Source organism: Seriola lalandi, unplaced genomic scaffold, assembly GCF_002814215.2.
Source record: "Seriola lalandi dorsalis isolate HSWRI2012SDOR001 ecotype SW California unplaced genomic scaffold, Sedor1 jcf7180002054403, whole genome shotgun sequence".
Lineage (NCBI taxonomy): Eukaryota > Metazoa > Chordata > Actinopteri > Carangiformes > Carangidae > Seriola > Seriola lalandi.
This window is the reverse complement of record NW_019524956.1, coordinates 64015-87095: the sequence shown is the minus strand read 5'-3', so window position 1 is coordinate 87095 and position 23081 is coordinate 64015. Positions and strand designations below refer to the sequence as shown.

The window sequence follows — 23081 nt, the reverse complement described above, 5'->3', positions numbered from 1 at the left end:
GGGGTGCGGGGTGATGGGGGGGGGGGCTAAGCTGGCTAAGCTCAGACTGTACAGCAGAGGGAACTTCCTTGACTCCTGTTCTAATTGTGCCAAAGGACTTCCACAAGGCCCTCTTTATTCAAAAATAGTCCAGAGACAGGGTTGCCAGGTTCCCATAGCTCTGGTGATATCGCTATGTAAATGTGTGCCCTCCGAAAAGGCTTTGATCTACCTCAATGCATATGCAATAAGGCCCCCCGTTCCACTTTTAAAGGCCTCCTCTTTAATTTACATCATCACAGAGCCTATTCAAAACCCCACAATATATCCTCATCATCTCCCAGGTTAGCATACATATCCATATGGCTTATTTGTTTGGACCTTCTATATTGGAGCTGTGCTGACACTATTCTTGGAAACAAAAAAGATGCATGCACAGTTTTAAGCAGATGAGCTCGAGCAAAAAACAGTCGTATGCTGTGTTCCTCCATCTGCATCAATTCAAACCCATGACCTCTCTGATTGTCATCCTCTCAATCACCCTCATCTCCTCATCTCTCCCTCAGCTAAGTCTTGGCACATGTGACTGTACATTGAGGATAAGGACCAAATTACTCTGGCTGCTTTCCAATTGCCATCTTCTAAACTATATATTGCTGCTTTGTACCACTCAAGGCAGAATGAGAGAAAAGAGATGCACCTCCCATTCCAAACTGTGAGGAAATTGCTTTGTGCTATAAGCAATATACAACAGAGCCAGTACAATCATTAGACTGTAACCTTTATAACATTTATATTAATATGCTGATAGGACTTCTTACAGGACGTTTGCATGATTCTTGTATCTCTTCAGGCAGCACATTGAACCTCTGGCACTTAAAATGCTAGCAATTCAAAGAAAAGGCTGAGTAATAAAGTAAGAAAAAAAGAAAAAAGAAAGAAAAGAAAGCAAGGACACAGTGACAGATCATCTGTTTGTTATATAAAGGTGTTATGTTTTGTTGAAACAGATGTTGCCATAAATGTGTATTTTAGGAAATGTAATCAGATCTTGTGAAAAACACACAACAGCTCCTGTGGTGAAAGGATGGTAATGCAGACAGTAAATATCTTTCTGTACAGCCTATTTTGAGTCTAAAATGATGGTAGATGGTGTTTTTGGCTTGTAATATCTCCTTCTACTACATTATGTTTAGGAACAGCAAATTTGATCTTTTTCACATGCTACTGGCCATGCAACATGACAGATGGTCATGTGCAAAATTAATTACATGAAAGAAAATAATATCATAATCATGTACTAGTTTTTGTAATTGTACAATCAATATAACTGCATATATAAAAGCTAAGTGCTTTAATATACACTTAACATGTAAAAATGACTTTTTAATTACTGTGTAAAAGTAAAAAATGTTTCATTGTTCAGACATGACAATGAGAGTTTCTTTCTGTCAAAGCTTTAACACAAAAGTCATATTGCCAGTATATCAACAGTGAGCACTGTGATAAGGAATATCTAGCTGCTATCCACATTCAGCTTTTTAAACTGAATAGGAGATAAAAGTACAAATGCTAAAGCACAAAAACAACAGGGACTAGTGTATCCATTTACAACTGTTAGGCAACAGATGTTGACCAGACCCTGCAGCAGCAAAAATACAGCAATAATCTATACGATTACTTCCTCTCCTTTGCCAAAATAATAGCTGTTACGGAGAGTAAATTAGGCTTTTCTTTTCTCGAACTTCATCCCAGAATGGGAATGGTCTATCAGCTGTTCCACTTCAGTGGGGGACAGGGCTGATTTCAAGACAGGGCTATTACCATAGAGAGCCCGGTCTGGATCTGACCCCACCAATCTAATATTCCGTTTCCATAAACATTATGCCAGTTCATCTTCTGCTGAGTTTCCCTTAATTGAGGCAATGATCTGAATATGTAAGACTGGGCTGGCCAGTGTTTTACAAGCTCTGGTAGACAGAGGTGAATGTAATGTGTAAAATGATGCAAATTACAGCTATTGTAATGTCCTCCTTTTTCCAATGCCCTGCTCATTCTCATTCTCTGGCCTTTGCAATTGTTTCATATTGTTGTTTATCTCATGTTTTAACAGTTTTTGTGTCTGCTGCAATCCACAACGACCTTTAAAATTGTATGATCAGTTTTATACACGTTACACAACTGGACTGTGGAGGAAAATATGATATTTTCAGTAAAGCTCCTGAATTTACATATTTTAAATAATTCTCAAATCAGTTCTGTTGTTACATGTTTCCAATCGGGTTGTACACATACAAGATGTGCTGGCAGCTAACGCAGTGATACACAATGGGCACGAAACGAATTCAAATGATCAAATTTAGGACAATCATGTGACTACATATCTGATGTACATTGTGAGGGTGATTTTGGTACGTGACAACACAACACAATTACTCCACTTACTGAAAGCCAAGGTGTACACACAGGATATACAGTAAAGTCCTTTTGAGACAATTCTCTGCATCAGAGCAGCACCTTTCATTTTTGTTCTTTGCAACATTTTGCTTGGTTTGTCCCTGAGATCCTGATTCTGTTTAACTGAGAGCTACATCTTTACATGTCCCTACTGCGCCACTCTACCACTACAGCTACTACTGCAAATTTCTGAGAAATACAAATGTCATGAGATTACTGTATTAAACTGTGTCAGAAAAAGACCTGTGCAACTAAAACAACATGCTGTATAAAATATTTTCATGTATTACAGTTAAAGCAGCACAGAAAAATAGAAAGGCTGCACTCACACATCTGAACTGTGTTGTCTATTTCATAAGAATGTGCCCAGTGTTGTAGTTATTTTGACAAAAATATCCAATAACATGTGGACAAAAACATCTCCAAACTGCAATAACTGCCAATGTAAGACTGGGATCTGTTCCTTTGAGTCACTAAAGACAGATTTCACTAATAATCCTTTAATCACATTTGGGAATGTGAGGACTATCAAAGGAAATAATGCTTACCAAGCATTTAATACTGGCTTGCACACACAGATAGCTAGAAAACTGCTTTTATTTACCCTGGCTTTTTTTAAGCTCCTGCCACCCACGCACAAATGCTAATAGCACAATAGCACTTTTGCGCAGCGGTGCTTGTCTAAAGGTAAAGGGAGACCCATCACCTCATCATTCCCATCAACTCCTACTCCCATCCCAGCTATGACCCCACAGAAACATTGTTTAGGCTCCGTTTAAATGTACTCTACCAGGCCTGAATGGTAGCAGGATATAGCCCTCAGTGGGGGCAAACAGTGAGAGGCAACTGTGAGTGCACTGTGAGTGGGCACTCTCTAACATGTGAGTGCTCTCTGCTGGCAATGAGTAAGTACTGCAACTCAGAGGAAGAGGCACTGGGCCAATGATTTCTACACAGCCTGCTCTCCTCCTGACTGGTGGCAGTCTAGTGCAGACAGCCAGAGCAAGTGATGGCTGAAGGACAGATCATTCATCTCATGTTACCCTTTTTTTTTGTACATTGTGACCTATGTGAGCAAACATTTGCTGCCTTGCTCGACACACGCACATCAGAGTATCTAAAGAATGTAGAGAAAATAAGATGATCTAGTTACAATGTAAACCAATCTAATAAAAAATCACCACAGACTACAACCTAATAAATTATAGATTTCAAACCTGAATATTTTATCCATCTTTTATCTGTTTTGCCCCTATCAGCCTACAACAGCAACCACAACACATTTATTTGAGTAAAGTGATGTTTGCATTGGTTTTGCTGTATAGACTCTGCACTGAGACTATATTAAAATGAGCAAAAATAAAGCATGCCAATGTCTTTTTTTTATAGAGCAATCAGATGTTCTATCAGACAGCGAGTGTAGGACAGTGACCTCCTCTGGCTGGAGCCTCTAAATACTGCTTTCCTCTACAGTCACTGCCCTGTTTGACCTGCTTTGGCCTGATTTTAATCTTATTCTCTGGTCTTCAAGGAAACAATGAACTAATTTACTGTCAAGTAAAAAAAAGTTGTTGAGAGTATATATACTCCAAACCAAATAATCACAGAGGAACAGATTCAATGCTGCGACATACCTGATGGTGTAACCAGTCATAAGTATTATACTGCTAAGTATTTTATTGTCAGTTGAAGCATTAACATCTGTTTTCCTTGACACACTGTTGGATTTTAGAACAGGAATACTCCATCTTTCACTCCCTCTTTGTCCATTATTGTCTCTCTGTCTCCCTCTATCTCCCACTCTCTTTTTCTACGTCTCCTCCCCTCCGATCCTTTCTCTCAGCTCATGTCCCTCTCACCCCTCCATCCCTCCTCCCAGTGAGCTGTCAGAGATCCACACACATCACCTCCCCACGAGAGAGAGAGAGAGAGGGGGAGAGAGGGGGAGGGAGAGAGAGAGAGAGAGACAGAGAGAGAGAGAAAGAGAAAGGGAGAGAGCTTCTGATTTTGACACTCTGAGTGATTTGGGGTCGAATGCTTGAGCACATCCTGTTGTCCAAGGCAAAGCTGTAAACCACTAATTGTTGAGTCAAGGTTTTTGTCAAGCAGGCACTAGGCACAACAATCATCACACCGGCTGATGGCTGGAGGATTTTGTTGTGTGTGTGTGTGTGTGTGTGTGTGTGTGTGTGTGTGTGTGTATGTGTGTATGTGTGTGTGCGTGCGCGCACGCACATGTGTTCAAGCATTTTTTAGGATCAAAAAGAGGGGGGGAATAAAAAGGTATTAAAAAACCCAAAATAAAAATAAGAAAGGAGTGGCATCTGAAATGCCTACAGTAGAAAGGAGCACAATGATGCTTTGCACGAGAGGAAGCAGTGGCATGCACTCGCATACAAAGGGGAACAAGTGGTCTTTACATGGAGTGCAGCTGCTTATTAAGACTCACTCCTTCGTGCATTATTCCTTTCATCCCCACTCAACCACAAAGTGATTTTACTTTGCCACTCACAAAGACAGCAAAAGATTTCTAATGGACAAATCCTTAATAAATGTTGCAGATCACTCGCTTCCCCACGACTTATAATACAATAAACAGCACATTCTATAAAAGTATCGGAGTGAAAAACACTGTGTGAGAGAGAGCAAGGAAGAGAGAGAGGGAGAAAAAAAAAAAGAATATGAAAGACCTCAATTCTCTCGAATGCCATAATAGTGAAATGAACACATATAAATGTGTTAAGAGTATCTCTTTGCATCTTGTATAGACTGCATGTATTTAATCTGTAAAGCTTATTAAGGCCCTAGTCATTGCTATGCAAAGCAGCACCCAGTGCTTTTCTCTCGCTTTTCAGCCGAGTGCAGTGTTTGGCCAATAGGACTGGCCCCCCGCCTCTCATTCTGCATTCATAACATGCAACATTTGCACAATGTATCTCTCAAAGGCCCTGAATAGAAGGCCTTAATACTCATGTAAACAACTGCAAACCAATTACTTAATGAATCGGGCCCACACATAATGAGGAGCCTCACAAAGGGCTATAAATGCATTTTTTGCACCAAAGCCTCTGCTTTAAACTACAATCCCTCTGCTGTAGTCTAGGCTTAACTGGCAAATCATAATTATTGTCTAAGACAACAGAGAAGAAGCCATTTTTGTATTTTGAGTCCAGCTCCATCCTCCTTTTGATGTCACTCATCAGCTCGCTGACAAAATAAAGCAAATAATTAACATGTAGCATTGAGGGGGGGGCAAAACATGGAGAAAGGGCAAGAAAGCGAGAGTGTGAGACACAGGGAGAAAGGAGAGAAGCAGGGCAAGAGCATGCTGCAGAGTTATGCTTCTGCTCAAGTGCAGGGCTTCCAGACCACTTGTGGTAGCAATAAAGCGCAAGAAGTGACTGTGGTAAGTGGAATGCTTAAATCTAAGCGTCTAAGAGAAGCAGAGAAAGAAAAGAGGAAATTGTTGTATGACCAAAATGAAGATGATGGTCATGGTGACTAGCTGCTACTTCCTTCCAAACCTTAGTGAGATGAGAGTGTCAGCCATGCATAACTATGCATTTGTTAAATTTTACTTATGTACACAACTTGTGTCTCATCACTGCTCACAGCATTCTGTTTCTGTTGAATTTTTTTTTTCTTTCTGCAAATGTTGTTTAATCATATATATGTGCTTCCTATGCACATTAATGACAGGGAGACAGGCACCATCTGAGAGGGTCTGGGCCTGAAATTGGCTCATGTTTATTTAAGAGGGTGGTCACTGGGGCTGGCAGTGGCAGACATCAGCAGCTATGAGGACAACAATAAAGCCAGCCCATTAGGCCCTTCCCTGGGCTAATAGGCAGACTGGGAGTGCCTGCTTGCCAGGCCAGGGAGATACAGACTTCAGCCCTTGTGTCAGCGTGGTTCCCAGTAATCACATGAAATCAGAGAAGATTATTCCTCATAACGTTTACCCAGCCATTACTACAGCCCAAATGGGTTCGCAGTGAAGAGGTGCTCTGAGGACCCGACATGCAATTGCAGATTTGATGAAGTCGTGTTGATATTCAAATGTAACTGTGATGGTGTTAGCTTCCACCAAGCTATTTATCATTAAATGTTCTTTTCCAACCTACTTAGGACTCTGATTTGAGCAGCCTAAATGTGTTTCAAGGGTGAAAAATCAAAGGACATTTGTTCTTATCAACACTTGAGTCTCCTTCTTCCAAAACAGTTGTCCCTGATTCTCTTCTTGACATGATCTGTTTGCATTCTGACAACAAGGCTGAAGACAGTAAGATTATGACTCCAATTTATTTTTGTGGTAGCTGTTTTGCTTTTGATTTCTAAAACCTGGCTCAACCCAGCAAACAGTGAGTGAGAGGGGCTTTAGGGGCCTTTTGTCTTTGTAAGCGAGTTAATGGGTGGCGCCCCCTTGATCTTATGGAAATGAACAGGGAATTATGAGAGCAGCCATGCAAATGTACATCAACCACTTTGGCGTCTGGTGGCCCATTTCCTGTGGCCCGTTGAATAATAACAATGTTCTTACCGGGGGTAAGGGTCTTGATGTGAGGAGCGTTTGGCCCTCCCCAGGTCCTCTTCATTGCCATGATTTATTCCTTAAAAGAGCAAACAGGGCAAGATGAAACCATTTGGTTTGGACATCTCATCACAAGCTAATTAACAATGCATATTTATATAGAAACTTATGGTAAGGCTGATGGGATACTGATGTTGGGGTCTCTTCATATGCACAAATGGAAATTTGAGAGGACTGATATTTCTATTTGTTTATGCATAACATTTATATATTATATACAGTATACACAATCCACTTGGAACTCATTCATGCACAAGAACCTGCCAGCCCCAAATTCACCTAACAAACTGAAGCCTTTGATTACTGAGATGTTGAGAATTTGTGTAACTGAAAATGAGCTTTGTCGAGAAAATTTGGGCTAATAAGATACAATTAAATGACAAGATAAGATAATAGATCTACATCTATGTAAAAAAACACGTGGTCTTTCTGGGCCCTTGTGTGTGCTGTGACCATATGCCAGTGTTGACCAATGGTTAGGCTCCAGTTGCTTGCTACTTTCCTGGTAGAGCGGACCACATCTCTTACCTGAGAGGCCATCCTCCTCCTCCTCCTCCTCCTCCTCCTCCTCCTCCCACTCGTCCTCCTCCTCTTCAGAACTCTGCAGCCTTTCCTGCATGGCTGATTGTTTAAGTAACTGATATGCTTTTGTCTCTGTTCAGGGACACACACACAAAGTCACTGTCAAATATTTGCTTAAAACCTAGGTTTCCAACTTTCAGAGGTTTCTGTGTTTGTTGAGACAACACGCTTCAGTAGCTGAGTCTTTTGGTCTCACTGCTGTACAGAGTGTGTGAAAACACTGCGCTCAATCAGCTAAGCTGTTGATTCAAGCCTACAGTATGTAGCAACAGTTTCCATGAGACAGCAATCAGCATCTCACATTATCTCAGCATCCCCTAACAGGAAGGCCATGATTGATTTTCTGTTTTAAAAACACTCATAATTACTTGCCGGCACACTTAAGTAGGTATCATATTTGAGAGGAACACAGAGACTGTTCTGGCAAAAATCAGCAGAGCAGAAGTACATAATAAATGGGCTGTTGTTTCAATGATGTGGCTAAAACCCAGAGCAAATCAAACAATAGAGCAAAACTGTGATCTTGTATGACCAAGTCCTAACATTTTTAACTTGGTTTCAAAGTATAAAATACAACTTTTAATAATTTTCTAAAAAACATATGATGTTTACAGTGCATAACAATTGCCAGTGATATTCCACCCACAGCACTTTACACAGCCACTGCTTTTACATGGAGTCTAAAAAAAACCCACTAGGTCCACAGACGCAAATGTCCTGGCAATTACTATCAGTTCCAAGGTCACGGTATTTGATTGTGACATTGATGTCGCTCAGCACAGCAAAACCCTTTCCTTGCAAAATCTTTAGTCGTGTCTTTCTTTTTTTTTGCTGGTTATGGCTCTTTTGATTAAGTGTAGCGATTGGAAACTGTACTCATTTTGCTGGCTGTGCACCTTAGGGATGCAGACACATGAAACACCCAGTAGGAAATCTGATAGCCAAGGGTAATATAGGATTGCTTTACATTTCAGAGGTGCAGCTGAGGGATGGGCACACCAACTGCTTCCAGAATGCCTTCACATCTAGTATTTTTTAAGTCCAGCCTTGCTGGAGCATTGTTTAGAAGATAATGAGAAGCGATGACAGATCTCTTGCGCTTCCCACCCTGGCGTCCTGACAATTAAAGCAACCACATTATGCCGGGCCAGCGAATTATCAATTTTGCCAGAATGCCTCAGACCAGGCTGAAAACACGGCTAGTGTTTTCTCGGAGATAATTAGAGAGAACTAGCACAGCTCTTCAGGTGGGACTTTGACCCTGGTTTCACCTTGATCATCCTGCCTCAGCCATTGCGTAAAAGAGCCCATTATTCACTGCAGTGGGAAGAAAACAAACCACAACATAAGGACAGTGTGAATGCTGGGGCACCAGCGATGCCTTTTTACCTCTAATAGGAACACTTTCCACAGGGCTTTCGTCCTGGCTGTCCTCTTCAGTACTTTGTAGTTCTGTAAGAAAGGGAAGCGCATAGTGAGAAGCAGTAGCAGGGAGGAAGGGAGTCTAGGGATAGAAATGGGAATGGGGGGTCTTTCTTTAGCTCTGAATAGACGGCTGTATGAAAACTGGGCTGTGAGGGATTCATAAAAAAGCTCTATGGTGAAATTGATTTCTTTCATAAAAGGGAAGTTTTAGTTCTCTGCAGAGGTGGTTCAAAAAAAAAAAGCAGTAGTCTACATTTGTTCCTATTAATGGCCTTGTTACATATTACTGTGCAAAGACAGACTTAACTCAGTGTGGAATGTTTTGGAGGTTTGCGGGAAAGTACTTGCAACTGTAATGAAACTAAACCACTTGCCAAAAGGAGAGTTTTTGATTGTTAGAAAATGCAGCCATTCTTCCATAACTAATTTAACCAAAGCCCAGCATTCAAATATTGTAGGCTAATTAGGATTTTCTTAGTGTACTCACACTGATAATCTTCAGTTACCTTGAATCCATTGCCTTTGTACAGGCCTGGCAGGCTTCACATCACAGTCAGCTAGGAGAGAAGGAGGACCACATGAAGAAGACAAGTCACTCTTGTCCTCTGCTGAGGGGCACTCCTCACTGGACCGGGACAGAAGTGTCCTCAGCAGCACTTTGGCCTGCAAGCAGCACAAATTAAAACCACATTCTTAATTGTTCCCATTTTGTGAAGGAAGTGTCAAATTGAACTCTCGCCGATTAGGCAAGTCATTTACTTGGCCATGGCTGCTCGCACAGAGGTGCAGTTGTAGTGTGTGTTCAAACGCCAAGAGAAAATAACTTCAAATTCTCTCACTCGTTTAACCAAAAAATGATTATTTCGCACACTTTCACTCCTGCTCTCCCTCTCAATCACACTTTTTCTTTTTTTTTGCTCTCCCTCTCTTCTCATCCATGAGATTAGAGAAGCGCCTAAAGAATGCAATCACCCTGGCGTTAATGTGCAACACGTTCCACATATCTCCTCTCTTGGCTGAGAGGATTGAGACAAACTGCTCTCTTCCTCCCTCTCCAGCTCATTTTTATCTCTGGGGAGATGAGGATACACAATTAAGAGGAGCTGTTCCGGGAGATGAGGAGCAGGGAGATGCCACACACCGATTTCCTTTCTCTCCTTTTTCCCTCCCCCATATCAAATCCTGCCATCATCATCTCTCTTTTGTGATCAAAGACTGCCTCTCAGCCTCAGATGGCCATTTGCAACTTTTAATGAGCACTAATATGGAGGGGATGATCAGGAGGATTTTGACAGTGACAAACTTTAAGTACATTGTAAGTTGTTATCAGTAGGTCGCAGTGAAGATTGGCAATGTACACGCTTTCATTTTCCGAGAGGGGAAGAGACGCAAACACATGCCAATCTGAGCTTGCCACTTGGTATTTGATGCTGCTGCACAATAAAAACTGTCTTGATCCTTGTCCCCGATATCCGTCTTTGTTCTTTTTTTAGATTTAGTCAAATGTACCGGGAGTTGAGGGCTCTCGCAGACCCACTGCATTTTAAATATCAATGAATGCAACTGTTAGCACTTGAATATTCAAAGGGCCTCTTTGAGTGTGTGCATGCGAGCTGCATGCTCCCATTTGTCGGAGTAGCCAGGCTGTGTGGCAAGACGTGAATGGAAATTTCTGTTTTCTCTTGTGTGTGGAGAGTAAGCTGTTGTATGAGAGGACAGAGAGGAGAGAGAGAAAGAGAGAGAAAGAAATAAAGGGGGAGATGGAGAAATAGAGGGAGGGAGAAAGAAATAGATGGAGTAGATGGAGTGAGAATGAGGGAGATAAAGGGAGAAAAAGATTTTCACTCAGGCTTTTCCTGATGCACTTGGACACAATGATGGAGATGGCAGTACCTCTCTTCCCTTTGTCAGTTCATATTTTCAAGAGGCTCTACAGTCTCCCTCTTTGCCTCTCTCATTGCGTCTGGGACACTGGAGCAAGATCTCCAAGCCACAAGAACCCGCACAAGATGAGTCAGCAAAAATTAATAACACAAAAAACCTGCATGCATATATATATATATATGATCATTCCCGCACATACAATGGTACATTTTCTGAAAAAGTGGGATTCCTGAAAAATCTCTGGGGCTCTAAGTGTGAATATTCAGTGTGGTTTCTTTCTTTGTTTAATTGAGCATGATCTGCACAAGGTCAATGAGTGGGAAATTTAAAATAATCCTGTCTGTTGTGGAGAAGGTCCAAATGGCTCCCTCATTCAATCGGACCCAGCTGATGGCTATACTTTTGGCTAATACCAAATTAAAAGCAAGTGTTTCTCCGATGAATACACCACATGAGATGAAAGAAGCCAAGCAGAGGCTGTAATTTGCGATTAGCGCATGGGTCAGGATTTCCCTTCTGTCTAGGTCAACGTGTGGAGCAATCTGATGAGTAGGCAGGCAGGGCTTGGTTTCAAACACCAGACACAAAGAGGGCACTCAGTACCAACAACAGCCCCCTTTAAAAACATGCAAAGAAACAGCAAAAGAAAAAAAAACACTGGGCTTTTTGGAAAGAAGGAAAAAGAAGCCATTTTTCCCCCGTCGTCATCTGTGTGTGTTAAAGCCTGCTTGCTTTTGGGACTGGGTGTCTATCAATTGCAAGTGTGTGACCTCCTGTTTGTTTGTGTGTGTGTGTGTGTGTGTGTGTGTGTGTGTGTGTGTGTGTGTGTGTGTGTGTGTGTGTGTGTGGAGGCAGTGTACGAGACTCCGACGCTACCTGGTGGCTGTAGGTGGCATGGCGCTCCAGCAGCAGCGGCGTGAACAGCTGGACCAAGCGCTCAGTGTTGAGGACACGGCGCTCCTTGAGCAGAAGGGCGTGCTTGAACCAGCGATCCCACAGCCGAGCGGCATCAGGAGGGAGGCTGGTGCTGTGGTGAGGGGTGGGGGTGGGATTGGTTGGAGAGAAAGAGGAGGCTTTCTTTTTGAATACACAGTAGGACATCTGAAAACAAGCCATAATTATACCTCCTTGCAGTGAAATGGTCTTTGATTATCAAAAAAACTGAGGAAACTGATAAGTTTTACTAACTTCAATTATGTGAAGAAATTAAAATATAATACATTTCAGCACAATTTTCCCCCATTCTCAAAAGGCTGCTTTCTATGCCATCTTGAGGCACTTTAGAAGATAGAGATCATTAATGAATTCCAGTTAACACTGAATAGACAGAGACAGCAATATACAGGAATCTCCTAGTTGAAAACTGGATAAAAGGTCGAAGAACCAATGGGCATTTCCACAGGAAAGAGACTGACACTGCTAGATGTGTTTCTTTGGACTGAGTATAGAGCAGGAAAGGTCTCATTGAAATCAATAGAGTAGTGAAGCAGAGCATGGATTTGGCTCAGAGTACAACTACTCATTATCCAAAGGACTGGAAGTCACAGATAGGGCATTTTAATTTACTCATGACATTCACCGATGCAGTGTTACTGCACGAGGTGACACTAAAGATGACCTTTACATTTGTGGACAAGGGAGACTGTATCGAATTGTAGCGTGCAATATCTCAGTGACTGTTGAACTGCGTGCCCCCTCCCCCACTGTCTGGTCATATAAAGAAAAAAAAGAAAAAAAGAAGAAAATGCACAGGCAGCTCTCCTCTCTTTGTCTAAAAAGTAGAATTCACCTTTACTGTACTCCGAAAAGAAGAGAAAGGTCTATTGAACTCTGCAGCTTTCAGCACATTGATATTTGTGCTCTGAATTGTAACATTATGGCACTATTTATTATGGAGTTGAACATGTCATTGTGACACATAAAAAACACACTATATACAACACTATACCACAAACAATGTTTTATTATATAAATATATATTTATTTTCTTTTTTCCAGGATTGCAGAAGTTGCAGTTTGTTAAAAATTTAACATTTTGGAAACAAATTAAGTGAAAAACAACATTACACGACTGGTGCAATTTTTTTTTTTACAAATAATGAAACCTGAAAATGCAATTGAGATACTTTTTACAAACCCACAATCCCAAGATTCATACAGCTGAAGAAAAAAAACTAAATAAAACTAAGGAAAAAACACACCATCATCAGTCTTTGGTGTTGGACTCACAGAGAAACCAGGAGCCTTACCTTATTTCATTAGGCTCAGGGCTCGACTGGTGAGAACTCACTAGGTCCTGTGGTAGCAGGCATCCCTTTGCTGTGCTCCATGACAACCTCTGAAGCCCATGAAGGACGACTGCTCCGCATGCTTCAAGGTCCTCGTCATTCAAGCCCGCTCCAGCGTTACAAAGGCTGCCCAATATATAGAGAGCAGTCAGCTATTGCCATGGAGCACTAGGATGTTTGCATAGATGGGGATAAGTATATACTGGGTTCAAAAAGAGTGAAAAAAGCTTCCTTTGCGAGACATTTATCCGCACTTTACAACAAGAACTCCAATTATGGTAAATTAATCATGCTATGAAATATAAAAGGCTTATGAAAAATAATCCCAGTCTAATGAAACAAATTCGCCATCCTCAATCTCCCTGACTTCCAATAACAATTCAACAGGGTGGTTACTATAACAATCCCCTGTGTTTGAAAACCCGTCAGAAATAAAGACGTGTGCATGTCGGTGATGACACTTCATCTAAAGTGAGAGCCCTTGGCAGAAGGATAATATGTTTTCCTCATCTGCACAAACTGTTCCATGGCCATAACATAAGTATACATGGCATTTAATTTAAACAGGGAGAGATAAGATAGTAAAGTCTGAAGAAAAACAGCAAGGATATACCTTATAAGTCTATTGAGTTGTCCTTCATCAACTGAAGAATCCCCATACACATTGGTCCGCTCATCATGGAATCGTCCTTCGATGCTGTCGAGCAGATTAAAGAGTCCTTCCTGGGAGAGACTAGAATAAACATTACCAATTAATGTGGTGAAAGGAAAAATGGAGGAGGACATGTGATCAATATGCCTATTTGTAAAAAAAAAAAAAAAAAAAAAAAATCTGTAATACATTTTTCAAGGCAATTTCCTTGACACACTCAAGGACTGCTCGAGGAATCTGATCATTAAAATGCTGGCCCCACTATACAAGACTACAAACAATTCAAAGCTTGTCTGTTAATGGTGCCACATGTAATGACGGGTTGTGTGACAAAGGTTGAGAAACCTGGCATTCAATACTAGAGCTTAGAGAAACAGCTGTCAACAGCTGCAGTAAAACTTCAAATAAGCTCTGTATATAGCTGATACAGTTAATGGCAAAATGAATTCATTATAAATATGTAATATTATTATCAAAAAAATAAACACATTTTTCTGTACCATTAGTGTTACCACCAACTCACACTCAACAGTGCAAGGAAATAGGTTCCAAAACAAGAGGGGCCTTTAGATGATTTCTTTTGGTGAGCGATTTACACTTTAATCTGGTCCTGTGTGAGGCTGCAAAATGAGAAATGGATGTCTAATGCATGTGGATATTGGGAATCCATCTCTTTCTCGAGCATTAAGCTCTGAGTGGCCCTCATTGAATTCTCCCAGAAACCCCAAGCCGAGAGATCCTGAGCCCCCCTACATAAAAGGGGCCAAAAAGAATTTATGACAATCTGTAATGGGCTCCTGGGTTAGGGGTCAGCAAACAATTGCTCCCTCTTTTTTGCAGGTTGTTTCCTGGTAACATCCTGATTAAGCTAGCAGCTTGAATTATATCCATGACATTCTGTAGTGTGCAATCCGTCTGTGCTAAGTCCTCTTCAGTGTGGCTGAAGTAGCATAGGCAAAAGCTGTCTTTTTTTCTCTCCCTTATCGTCAGTGTGGGCCTTGAAATAGTCATCTTTCTCTTTCCACTTTATTTGTCAATGCTCTTCAAAAAGAGACCTTTAGAGAGGGAGAAAGTGAATTAGTTGTGTTTTTCTGCAAACCTCTCTCTCTCTCATTGTATTGTTGCCAGCTTTCATGTCAAGGTCTCCAACCTCACTTTAGATGCTGCTGTTGTCCGCATGTCGACATCATCAGGAGCGTGTTGTTAGTTAGGAGGAAGAGGTCAGCCTCTCTGCAGCGATATTGCTCTACAGTGTACAGTACCGACTCTGGGGTGACTTACCACATGGAATGGCCTCACCGTTGAGTGATTGGTGTCAGGAGAATCTCACCATGCTGGCAAAGACAGCAAATATAACACACAAAGGAATGGAAAAATAGACCACAAGTAATACCAACACACTGAGCGCCGCTATTTCAAGACTTGCATTGGATTTTTAAGAACCCAACTTTAATTGTATGACATGCCGTCCCTAATCGAGCAGAACCATCCTGCAGTTCAGGGACGACATATTTAAAGAGCAGGACACTGTGAGGGCATTATGATGAGTCTCGAAGAAGAGACCTGAAGGATATTTCAGTCGTATGCTCACCCCAGCCACGCTGGAGGAGAAATATAATGGGATAATCTAATGAATTGGCCAGGCTTGTTTTTCCTGACTGTGAGCTGAATGGAGGGAGCAATATAAACTCTAACCTTAAAAGAGAGAGAGAAAGGGATAGAAAGAGTGAAAAAGGATGGAGGAACTTTACATCAAAGCCTCTGGTTTTCTCCTCATACACAGAAGCCCTCTGTGTTAACAATGAGTGCTGTAGCCCTTGCCATCGGGTACCCGGCACAGGCTAACTGCAGATCTTCTTGAGGTCAAAATATAAACAGTATAGTAGACCATACAAACATTAACAAACAAACATGCTACACTCTCAGAGAGAAAATCAAATCCCTCATACTAATATTGATACATTTGAGTCTTTTTTAAAATAAAGCATATGAAACTAGTTAATGCTCCGAAATTTGTATTTGTAGCTACATAAAATAATGTGTTTGTTATGACCAAATGAGCAATTGGATTCTTAATCTAAAAAATAAAGCATACAACTGTAAACAAGCAAAATATATGGAACTATATGGAACCCAAGGACAGAAACAATACAACATTTAAAACAGAGGTTGTCCCTGAGAATGTGTGAAAGAAAAAAAATTACACAGAAAATAAAGTTTTCTTCTTCTTTTTCAAGAGCATAAGAGGTCCTGGTCATAAAATACTGTATATTGTAGGGAAACTGCAGAGGCTGTGGAAGCAAACATTCACATGGGATTTTCTGTCGCTCTAACCCCATCCAAAATGATCCTTCAACTCAGAGGCCATCATCACGCTAAGGATTTGTGGCTGTAAGTGCTGTCCACATGCCCACCCTCCAGAACACTCTATGGTGCCACAAATTTCCTCCTCCACTGGGGACTGCCTGAGGTCTCTCAAGCAGAAAATTGCTCTGTTACAGCATTATCTTGGATTATGGCAATATTGTTGGTGACAGGTCCTGAGCTCTTCCTATAAGATGCATCACTGCCACCACCGCAGCTGCTGCTGAGCTACAGAGAGCACGGTGGCATGGACTGTGACTCCCACAATCCTCTCTGTCAGCCTTAGATGTGATGGTGGAAAGGAGGACTGTGCAGTGTCTTCCCCCGCTCCTATCATTAATAGCCCTCTGTGGTCCAGCACGGCCATGCAGAACATTCTCCTTTCTTTGCTTGCTTAGCTTTAAATCTTGTATTGTGCACATTTTAACAAAAGTATGTGCCATAAAACAATTAAAATGTTAGTGCTTGTCTCCCTACTGAGTCACCTTGAAAATTCCATACAACAAAGTAAAGTCATACGTATTATACCTTTCCAAGGTCACTGCTGAAGATGTGTTCTTGGACCCATCAGAGTGGAGGGATGATTCTGGACTGTGCTGATTGTGATCTTCACTCCCTCCAGAAGTGGCATTCCTCTTAGGTTCCACACCCTCTGGTAGATCCTCCTCCTCCAGCTCAGATTGTGTGAGGGAAATGGACAGGTCACTAGCACTGCTCTCTGACAACTGCACATCAGAACTTGCTGTGCTGACACATTCACATTTACCTGAATGTAAACACAACACAAAGCATCACTTGGTGATCACTCAAAGGGACAAAATAAAGTGATTTTAAAGGCAATAAAAAGATACAAGGTAATAAACAAGGAATAACGTTTTCAAACCTGGTGTGTCTTTTGCTTCTTTTCCAAAAGTGGTTTCAGGCATCAAATGGTTAAGACCTCTCTCTCCAGCTTCCATTATGAGTGGCTGATGAGCCACTTCTTGGGAGTTAGTGTGGTCTGCAGGGGAATTCTTAGCCCTGATGGGGCCTCGGCTGCTGGGAGACGGATTCTTCTCAGGCGCTGTCAAGGTCACCAGAGGTGAAGGTTCTTGCTCATCATCACTTCCAAAAGGCACACTGCCAGCTGTGCCTGTTAAGGCACAAACAGATGGGAGCACCGCCATCATTCTTTCATGTTTGTCACTCAAATTACAGCCATCAGGGGAATCGTTTGAGCCTGAAATGTCATCTGATAAATGTGCTCGGTTGCTGGTGGCATCCTCTCCGCCAACTCTGAAGTCCTTCAAAAGGCCACTTGGTAGACGTTCGCGGGATTGCATGCTGTGATTGGGTGAACGATGTAATGCTTGGTGTGAGTGTACACTTGTGGTGCCAGCTTCAACGTCAGACCCTCTGGAGGTCTGGTAGTCCATAAAAATCACTGCTGGTGATTGTGTAAAATTCTTAGCTGCATGAGAGACAGAGCTGTCTTGGTGCTTTCTACGCACAGCTTTCATCTGTAAATGTGAAAGAGAAAAAAAAAGAAAAACGTTCATTTCTGGCAATTGAACTTTCCATTACCTCATAAAAATGATTCATTTCCAGGCATAAATACACTTCTACTAAATGTTTTCCCTGAATTTCTTGCTCAGTTTAAATAAGTCTATTTTTAAAGAAATTCAACTCAAGTATATTAACTATCCACTCTACAGTTTTGAATAAGTGTGGCTTATTTGGGCCAAGGTCAGATTTCTTTTCACAACATCTTTCATAAAAATGTCTCAGGATCAATGTTTTAACTTTTAATCTTATTAGAAATCCTTTAGACAAGTTTTGATTCATGTCTGCAATGTCACCGGGGGGTGGGGGTGGGGAGAGAAGCAAAAAAGCCTCCCTCCAAACATAATAACAAAAAGCATGGCTTCTGTTTCTTTTCTGATAAGCGTCTTAAATACCAAACAGTTAGCTGCTTAATAACATTCACTGTAAACCATGCAGCCTGCCCAGCAGATCCACAAAGTAGGTAAAAAAAAGAGGAAAAGTTAATTTCTTGGCTGAGTGATTCCATCGGTAGCTGCAGGGCAAAGTAGAAAGTGTTTCACTAAAGTAGCAATTGATTCTTCTATCAATCTGCGGCACGCGTGTGCTCTTCCAAGGAATGTATTAAATATGAAAATCATATCCCGTTATCATCTGTCTCCAGCTTTCAGCCCGGTAAGCTTCCCTTAATGAATGCTGCAGCCTGAGGGACATGCACACTGCAAGCCAATGGCTTGTATGCATAATGGAGTGACGGTACCATTTTGCTCATTACAATATCGACAGGCTGAGGGGGGTTTTGCACACAGTTACAAGTGACTGCTCTAGACAGCATGCTCCAAGTTATTATGAGATGTCTTAGACATTTCATCTAAAAGAGCTTTAACTGCTTTAAGTGAAGGGAGAAAGCAGCTATGGGCTTGAACTACATCGCTTGTACAGATGCACCAGCTAGGATTAGACACCTGTGCTATTATAGATACACAGTTTAAATGTAGACTCCTCTACAGACTTACCAGGAATAATGTCTACTTTCCTTTGTTATTCTAAACCTGAAAACACAGCTTGATAGAACTGAGATTTGCATAAACCTTGTAAACATTTCAAAAAAGAAGGATCCAGCTAAAAAAAAAAAACCCCAAAAAACAAGTACCGTTTTTCCTTCATACAACAAAATGTGTAAAAACTCACCCACACACACAACAAAAGTAATACAATACATAGTCAAAGATGTGGCGTGTAAAATACATGCTTATGTATTTTATTACTATACTAGTAGTATACAATTTATATTGCACACACTAGCCTTACCTTTGCTGCTTCAAGATCTTTCTTCATTTTCTTCTTTTCTTGCATACATTTGGAAACATTTTTGAAAAAGTCAGCCTGCAAAAAACGTAGAGAAAGAATGGATGAACGCATATGCAAGGACAGACAGACAGACAAACAGACAGACAGATCACTTGCTGTGCATTCTAAATTAATAGTGTGAAAAAAAAATGCAGAAAGATGATAGTCATAATATTTGTGACAGGTAAACTGACACTACATGCCAACGCTAGGCACTGCTTGTTATAATGCTGTGATAGTGCTGTTGAATATTATCTGTATGTGGTATAAAAGCAGAGTGTATGACAGCAAAAGTGACAACATCAAGCATCAGTCAATCACAAAGCATTTCCCCAAGTGGGTGTGCTCTGTGTAGCTGCTGACCGCCTGTAACATTCTATCTGACCGGCCAGACTAACTGCCTTAATCCCAGCTCCAATTAAAAAAACCTAATGGTCTTGTTAAAGGCACTTGGATTAGCTCAAACATCCCGTACCTCTTCATCAAAACAATAGCAGTTTACAGAGGCAGACCTATTGGAAAAGTCTTCAGAATTTCTAAAGGCTCTGGACATCTTGCACTAGTACTGACCAAGATTAGAATAAAATCAGCAACATGTGTATGTCGACTTCACTTTACTCACTGTCTATCAGAAAACTGATGCTTTTCATTGTATCAAAAAAAAATCAGAGTTAAACCAAAAGAAAAAAAAATATGTGTGACTTCAAAAAATGGAAACAAAGGGCAGCAGGACCACCAAAATAACAACAAACATGTAGGACTGATAAAGCATCAAGAGAAAACAAACTAACTGCTTGAGGGGAGTGAATGACTAAACCTCTGGAGCACTTCAGAGTCTCTATATTGGGCAATTAACTCAGCGAGTCATAATTAGCCAATTTTGTTAATTTGATATTAAGCTGTCAAGCACTGTCGTTGAGTTTTAAGTGATAATCTGACTGGCTCATTGTTTTCTCCCTCATTCATTTGCTTGTCATGATAAATTGCACAGTTTGAGTATTTACTATTGTCACATCAAGCAATTGCAAGCAAATATTTCTACTCTGTTAAAATGACAACATAGCATTAAGGCAAATGTGTGTGAAAATGCTTCATTAGTAAATACACATTCCTTGTGAAAAATGTATTATGTTATAGATCTGAGTTCACTGCTCTTTTACTAAAGTCACAGTACATTTGGTAACCTATTGTTTTTTTTTTTTTTAAACACACAGTATTCAAACATGAATTAATGACCATTAAATCTGATCAAATGTTTTAAGTACAAATACAAGTCTAAACCTGAATTACCCTCAGTGGGTAGAGTGTTTGTTCAGCTTGCGTTTGATATAACTTCATAATGAGAAAAACTACTCCACTGAACAAATGAAATTGTGTGTATACCTGTTGTTGTTGCAGGGGGCCATGGTCAGGACTATATTCTTTCATGCTGATTTCTATGCACTCCACATCTCTCAGAAGCTCAAGGTTTCTCATTTTCGCTCGTGCTTCCCTGTCAGAGATTTCCCTGAGATAACTGCGCAGTTTGGAACACTTTATCTGTGAGCTGAAGGCAGTGGAGAACTATTATTCAAAAGAAATATTATCTAAGAGCATTGTCAAAAATAAGAGCTTGACTTCTCACAAGAAAAGGTTAAGCACAATATGTTTTAAATTTAAATATAATTCTCAGCTCTCATATCAACCTAAGCTTTGCTGTTTTGACCTGGCATGTTAATATTTATGAGAATCAATTTACAATGAAAACAAGACTGTTCTGCTTATCCAAAGAGGAACTGTGCCTATAACACACTTGAGTACAATAGTGATATTTTTGAATAAAGTATTTCATATTAACAGAATTACCTGAACCTTTTTTTAATTTGTCCAAATAAAAATACCAATATCTAACCTCATATATTTAAATGAACACTTAACGTGACAGTCAATGGATAAGAATAATGTAAGGTAAAGTCTTTCTGATACATAATTTGAATAACTTACGTTCTTTTATCAGATCTGGAGTAAGCGAACAGTTCTCTCTCCAGTTCCAGCCTCCGCTTCTCCCTGCACACACAAGTAAGAGAAACTGTCACCCACACACAGCATCTCCGTTGTTTGCTGGGCTAATTATCAGCAATATTGACGGTACTTATCCAATTACTCATTAACGAATTGTAATGCGTATGCTAATGCTGCATCAAGGTACATACAAAAAAGCACGAGCTTCATGGGAACTCTTGTACGCTTTGACGCGAACGCTAATGTTTCTCAGTTGTGTGACTTTAGCTTTCCATTCATTTACATGCAAGACCCACCACAACATTACTGTTGTTAGCTACAGGTAGCGTCCGAGGTAAACAGGCTAATGAACTAGCTAGCTATACGGTATCTCTGTCTAGCTAAGTAGCTAGCTTAATGTCTCTGTCGCAAGCGGCAGCAGGAGGCTAACTGGCGGCAAACACACAACTCGAGCCCTCGTTTCTACCAGGCCGTGTTCGCGTTAACAAAATGTATTGAAGCCTCACCTTTTACTCATGCTTTGCTGAATTGATGTTATCTTTTCATAATAATTGTCCTCGCTGTGAGTCATGCTTGGCATTTTTCGCTCGCTTTGGCACTGCTGCAGCGCCGAGAGGAAGGAGGCGGAGAGGGAGAGGGAGAATGGTGGCTGGTGTTTACGGTGGTTACCATGAACACCGCTTCCCAGAATTCCCTGCTCATAAACACAGAAAACACGTGGTTCGGGTATGCGCGCGAGCTCTGCTCAGTACTGCTCTTTTAAAATGAACCGTACACCGTAAAATTATGCTGTGTACAACAAAAAGAAATGGACTGGCTGTTACGAAAATTCCTATTAAGTGTCGGGTAAGGAAAACTAGTGTTATTCACCAACAACTATTTCATGTATTTACATAAATAGAGCCCCCCCCCCCTCCTTTTTTTAAAATAGTATGAAACTAGCTTTAATTTCCCACATACCTGTGCTTAAATGTAATTTATTGCTTATTATGTTAAAGTTATTTTACACAAAATGTAGCAAAAGAAAATTAAGCATAAATGAAATAGGACACAGTGCACCTCATCACACAGAAAAGCCTACCATTTGCTGACAAAAAAGTCTAACTGTATGTCTGTAACCTGACTGGGCTAAATACCAGTCATCAAAAGGCTTCCTTTGCCTTTATTTGATAAGCTTCCCCCTCTCTATCAGATACAGATTGATGTCTCATTTGCTCTGATGGCTACTGATCTTGTCTTGCATTATCAAAGTTCACCACTGACAGTTCTTATAATGTCATGTTTTGACAGCAGCACCAAGTAATTTTGTCAAAGTGACAACACTACCTATCCTTGGTGGGATTCTGAAATTCCCAGCCCCTCCAAATGCACACCCTAATCAAGCAATTTCCCCAATTCCAGTCCCATCAAATTGCTCTTTAGCTGTTGAACTGGGGAGTTTTGTTGTCCTTTTCTAATGCTAATCTACCCTATTCAGTATCTCTCTATGAGGCTATTTGTTGTGAAATAAATCCCCTTGTTTGCCTCCTGCATGTATAATTGATATTGTTGCCAGGCTTTTTGTTTGTGCTGTGGAGAGCTGAAAGGCAGTACTTTGGAGGTGAAGAAGAAAATGAGATTTGCAACATTGCTGTTTCAGCTGAGTTCAGCAGAGGTTGATGCCAGTGATCGACCTTTGTTGTATGTCATACCATGCATTCATGATTATTTTCAGCAGATTATGGTTCACAATATAGAAAACATTCACAGCCACTGTTTAATATGCTTGTGTTGCTCTTCCTCACTTTGTGTCTCAGGCAGAAAACTCATCGCTCAAGATGTACTGGCACCATGTGTGAGACTGCATCAGAAATAAAGATACTTCAGCTGTGGTGAAACGCCTGGACTCGACTTGTTACTTAATACAGGTCGGTGAAAATGATGTCAGTCACTTTGCATAGACGAATGCATAACAAAACTACAGGGCTCACAAATTATGTGTGTTCTA

The 23081-nt window shown here is 40.8% G+C and overlaps 1 protein-coding gene across 2 annotated transcripts in view; it reads right to left on the bottom strand.

The window, feature by feature from the left end:
- kiz (kizuna centrosomal protein) overlaps window positions 1–21741 on the bottom strand; it is a 26673-nt gene extending 4932 nt beyond the window's left edge. The window contains exons 1-13 of one of the 2 annotated variants that reach the window (XM_023409692.2): window positions 21601–21741; window positions 21077–21139; window positions 20477–20639; window positions 19055–19129; window positions 17106–17721; window positions 16751–16988; window positions 13820–13939; window positions 13168–13332; window positions 11795–11945; window positions 9541–9697; window positions 8999–9061; window positions 7556–7681; window positions 6977–7046 (exon numbers count right to left, since the gene is read on the bottom strand). In XM_023409692.2, coding sequence (XP_023265460.1) covers window positions 6977–7046; window positions 7556–7681; window positions 8999–9061; window positions 9541–9697; window positions 11795–11945; window positions 13168–13332; window positions 13820–13939; window positions 16751–16988; window positions 17106–17721; window positions 19055–19129; window positions 20477–20639; window positions 21077–21139; window positions 21601–21674 — 2081 coding nt within the window. In that variant the 5' untranslated portion in view covers window positions 21675–21741. Of the gene's footprint in view, window positions 1–6976; window positions 7047–7555; window positions 7682–8998; window positions 9062–9540; window positions 9698–11794; window positions 11946–13167; window positions 13333–13819; window positions 13940–16750; window positions 16989–17105; window positions 17722–19054; window positions 19130–20476; window positions 20657–21076; window positions 21140–21600 lie in introns of those variants that run through there. The other variant, XM_023409693.1, reaches the window with a different exon arrangement.
- Window positions 21742–23081: the final 1340 nt, after the last annotated feature.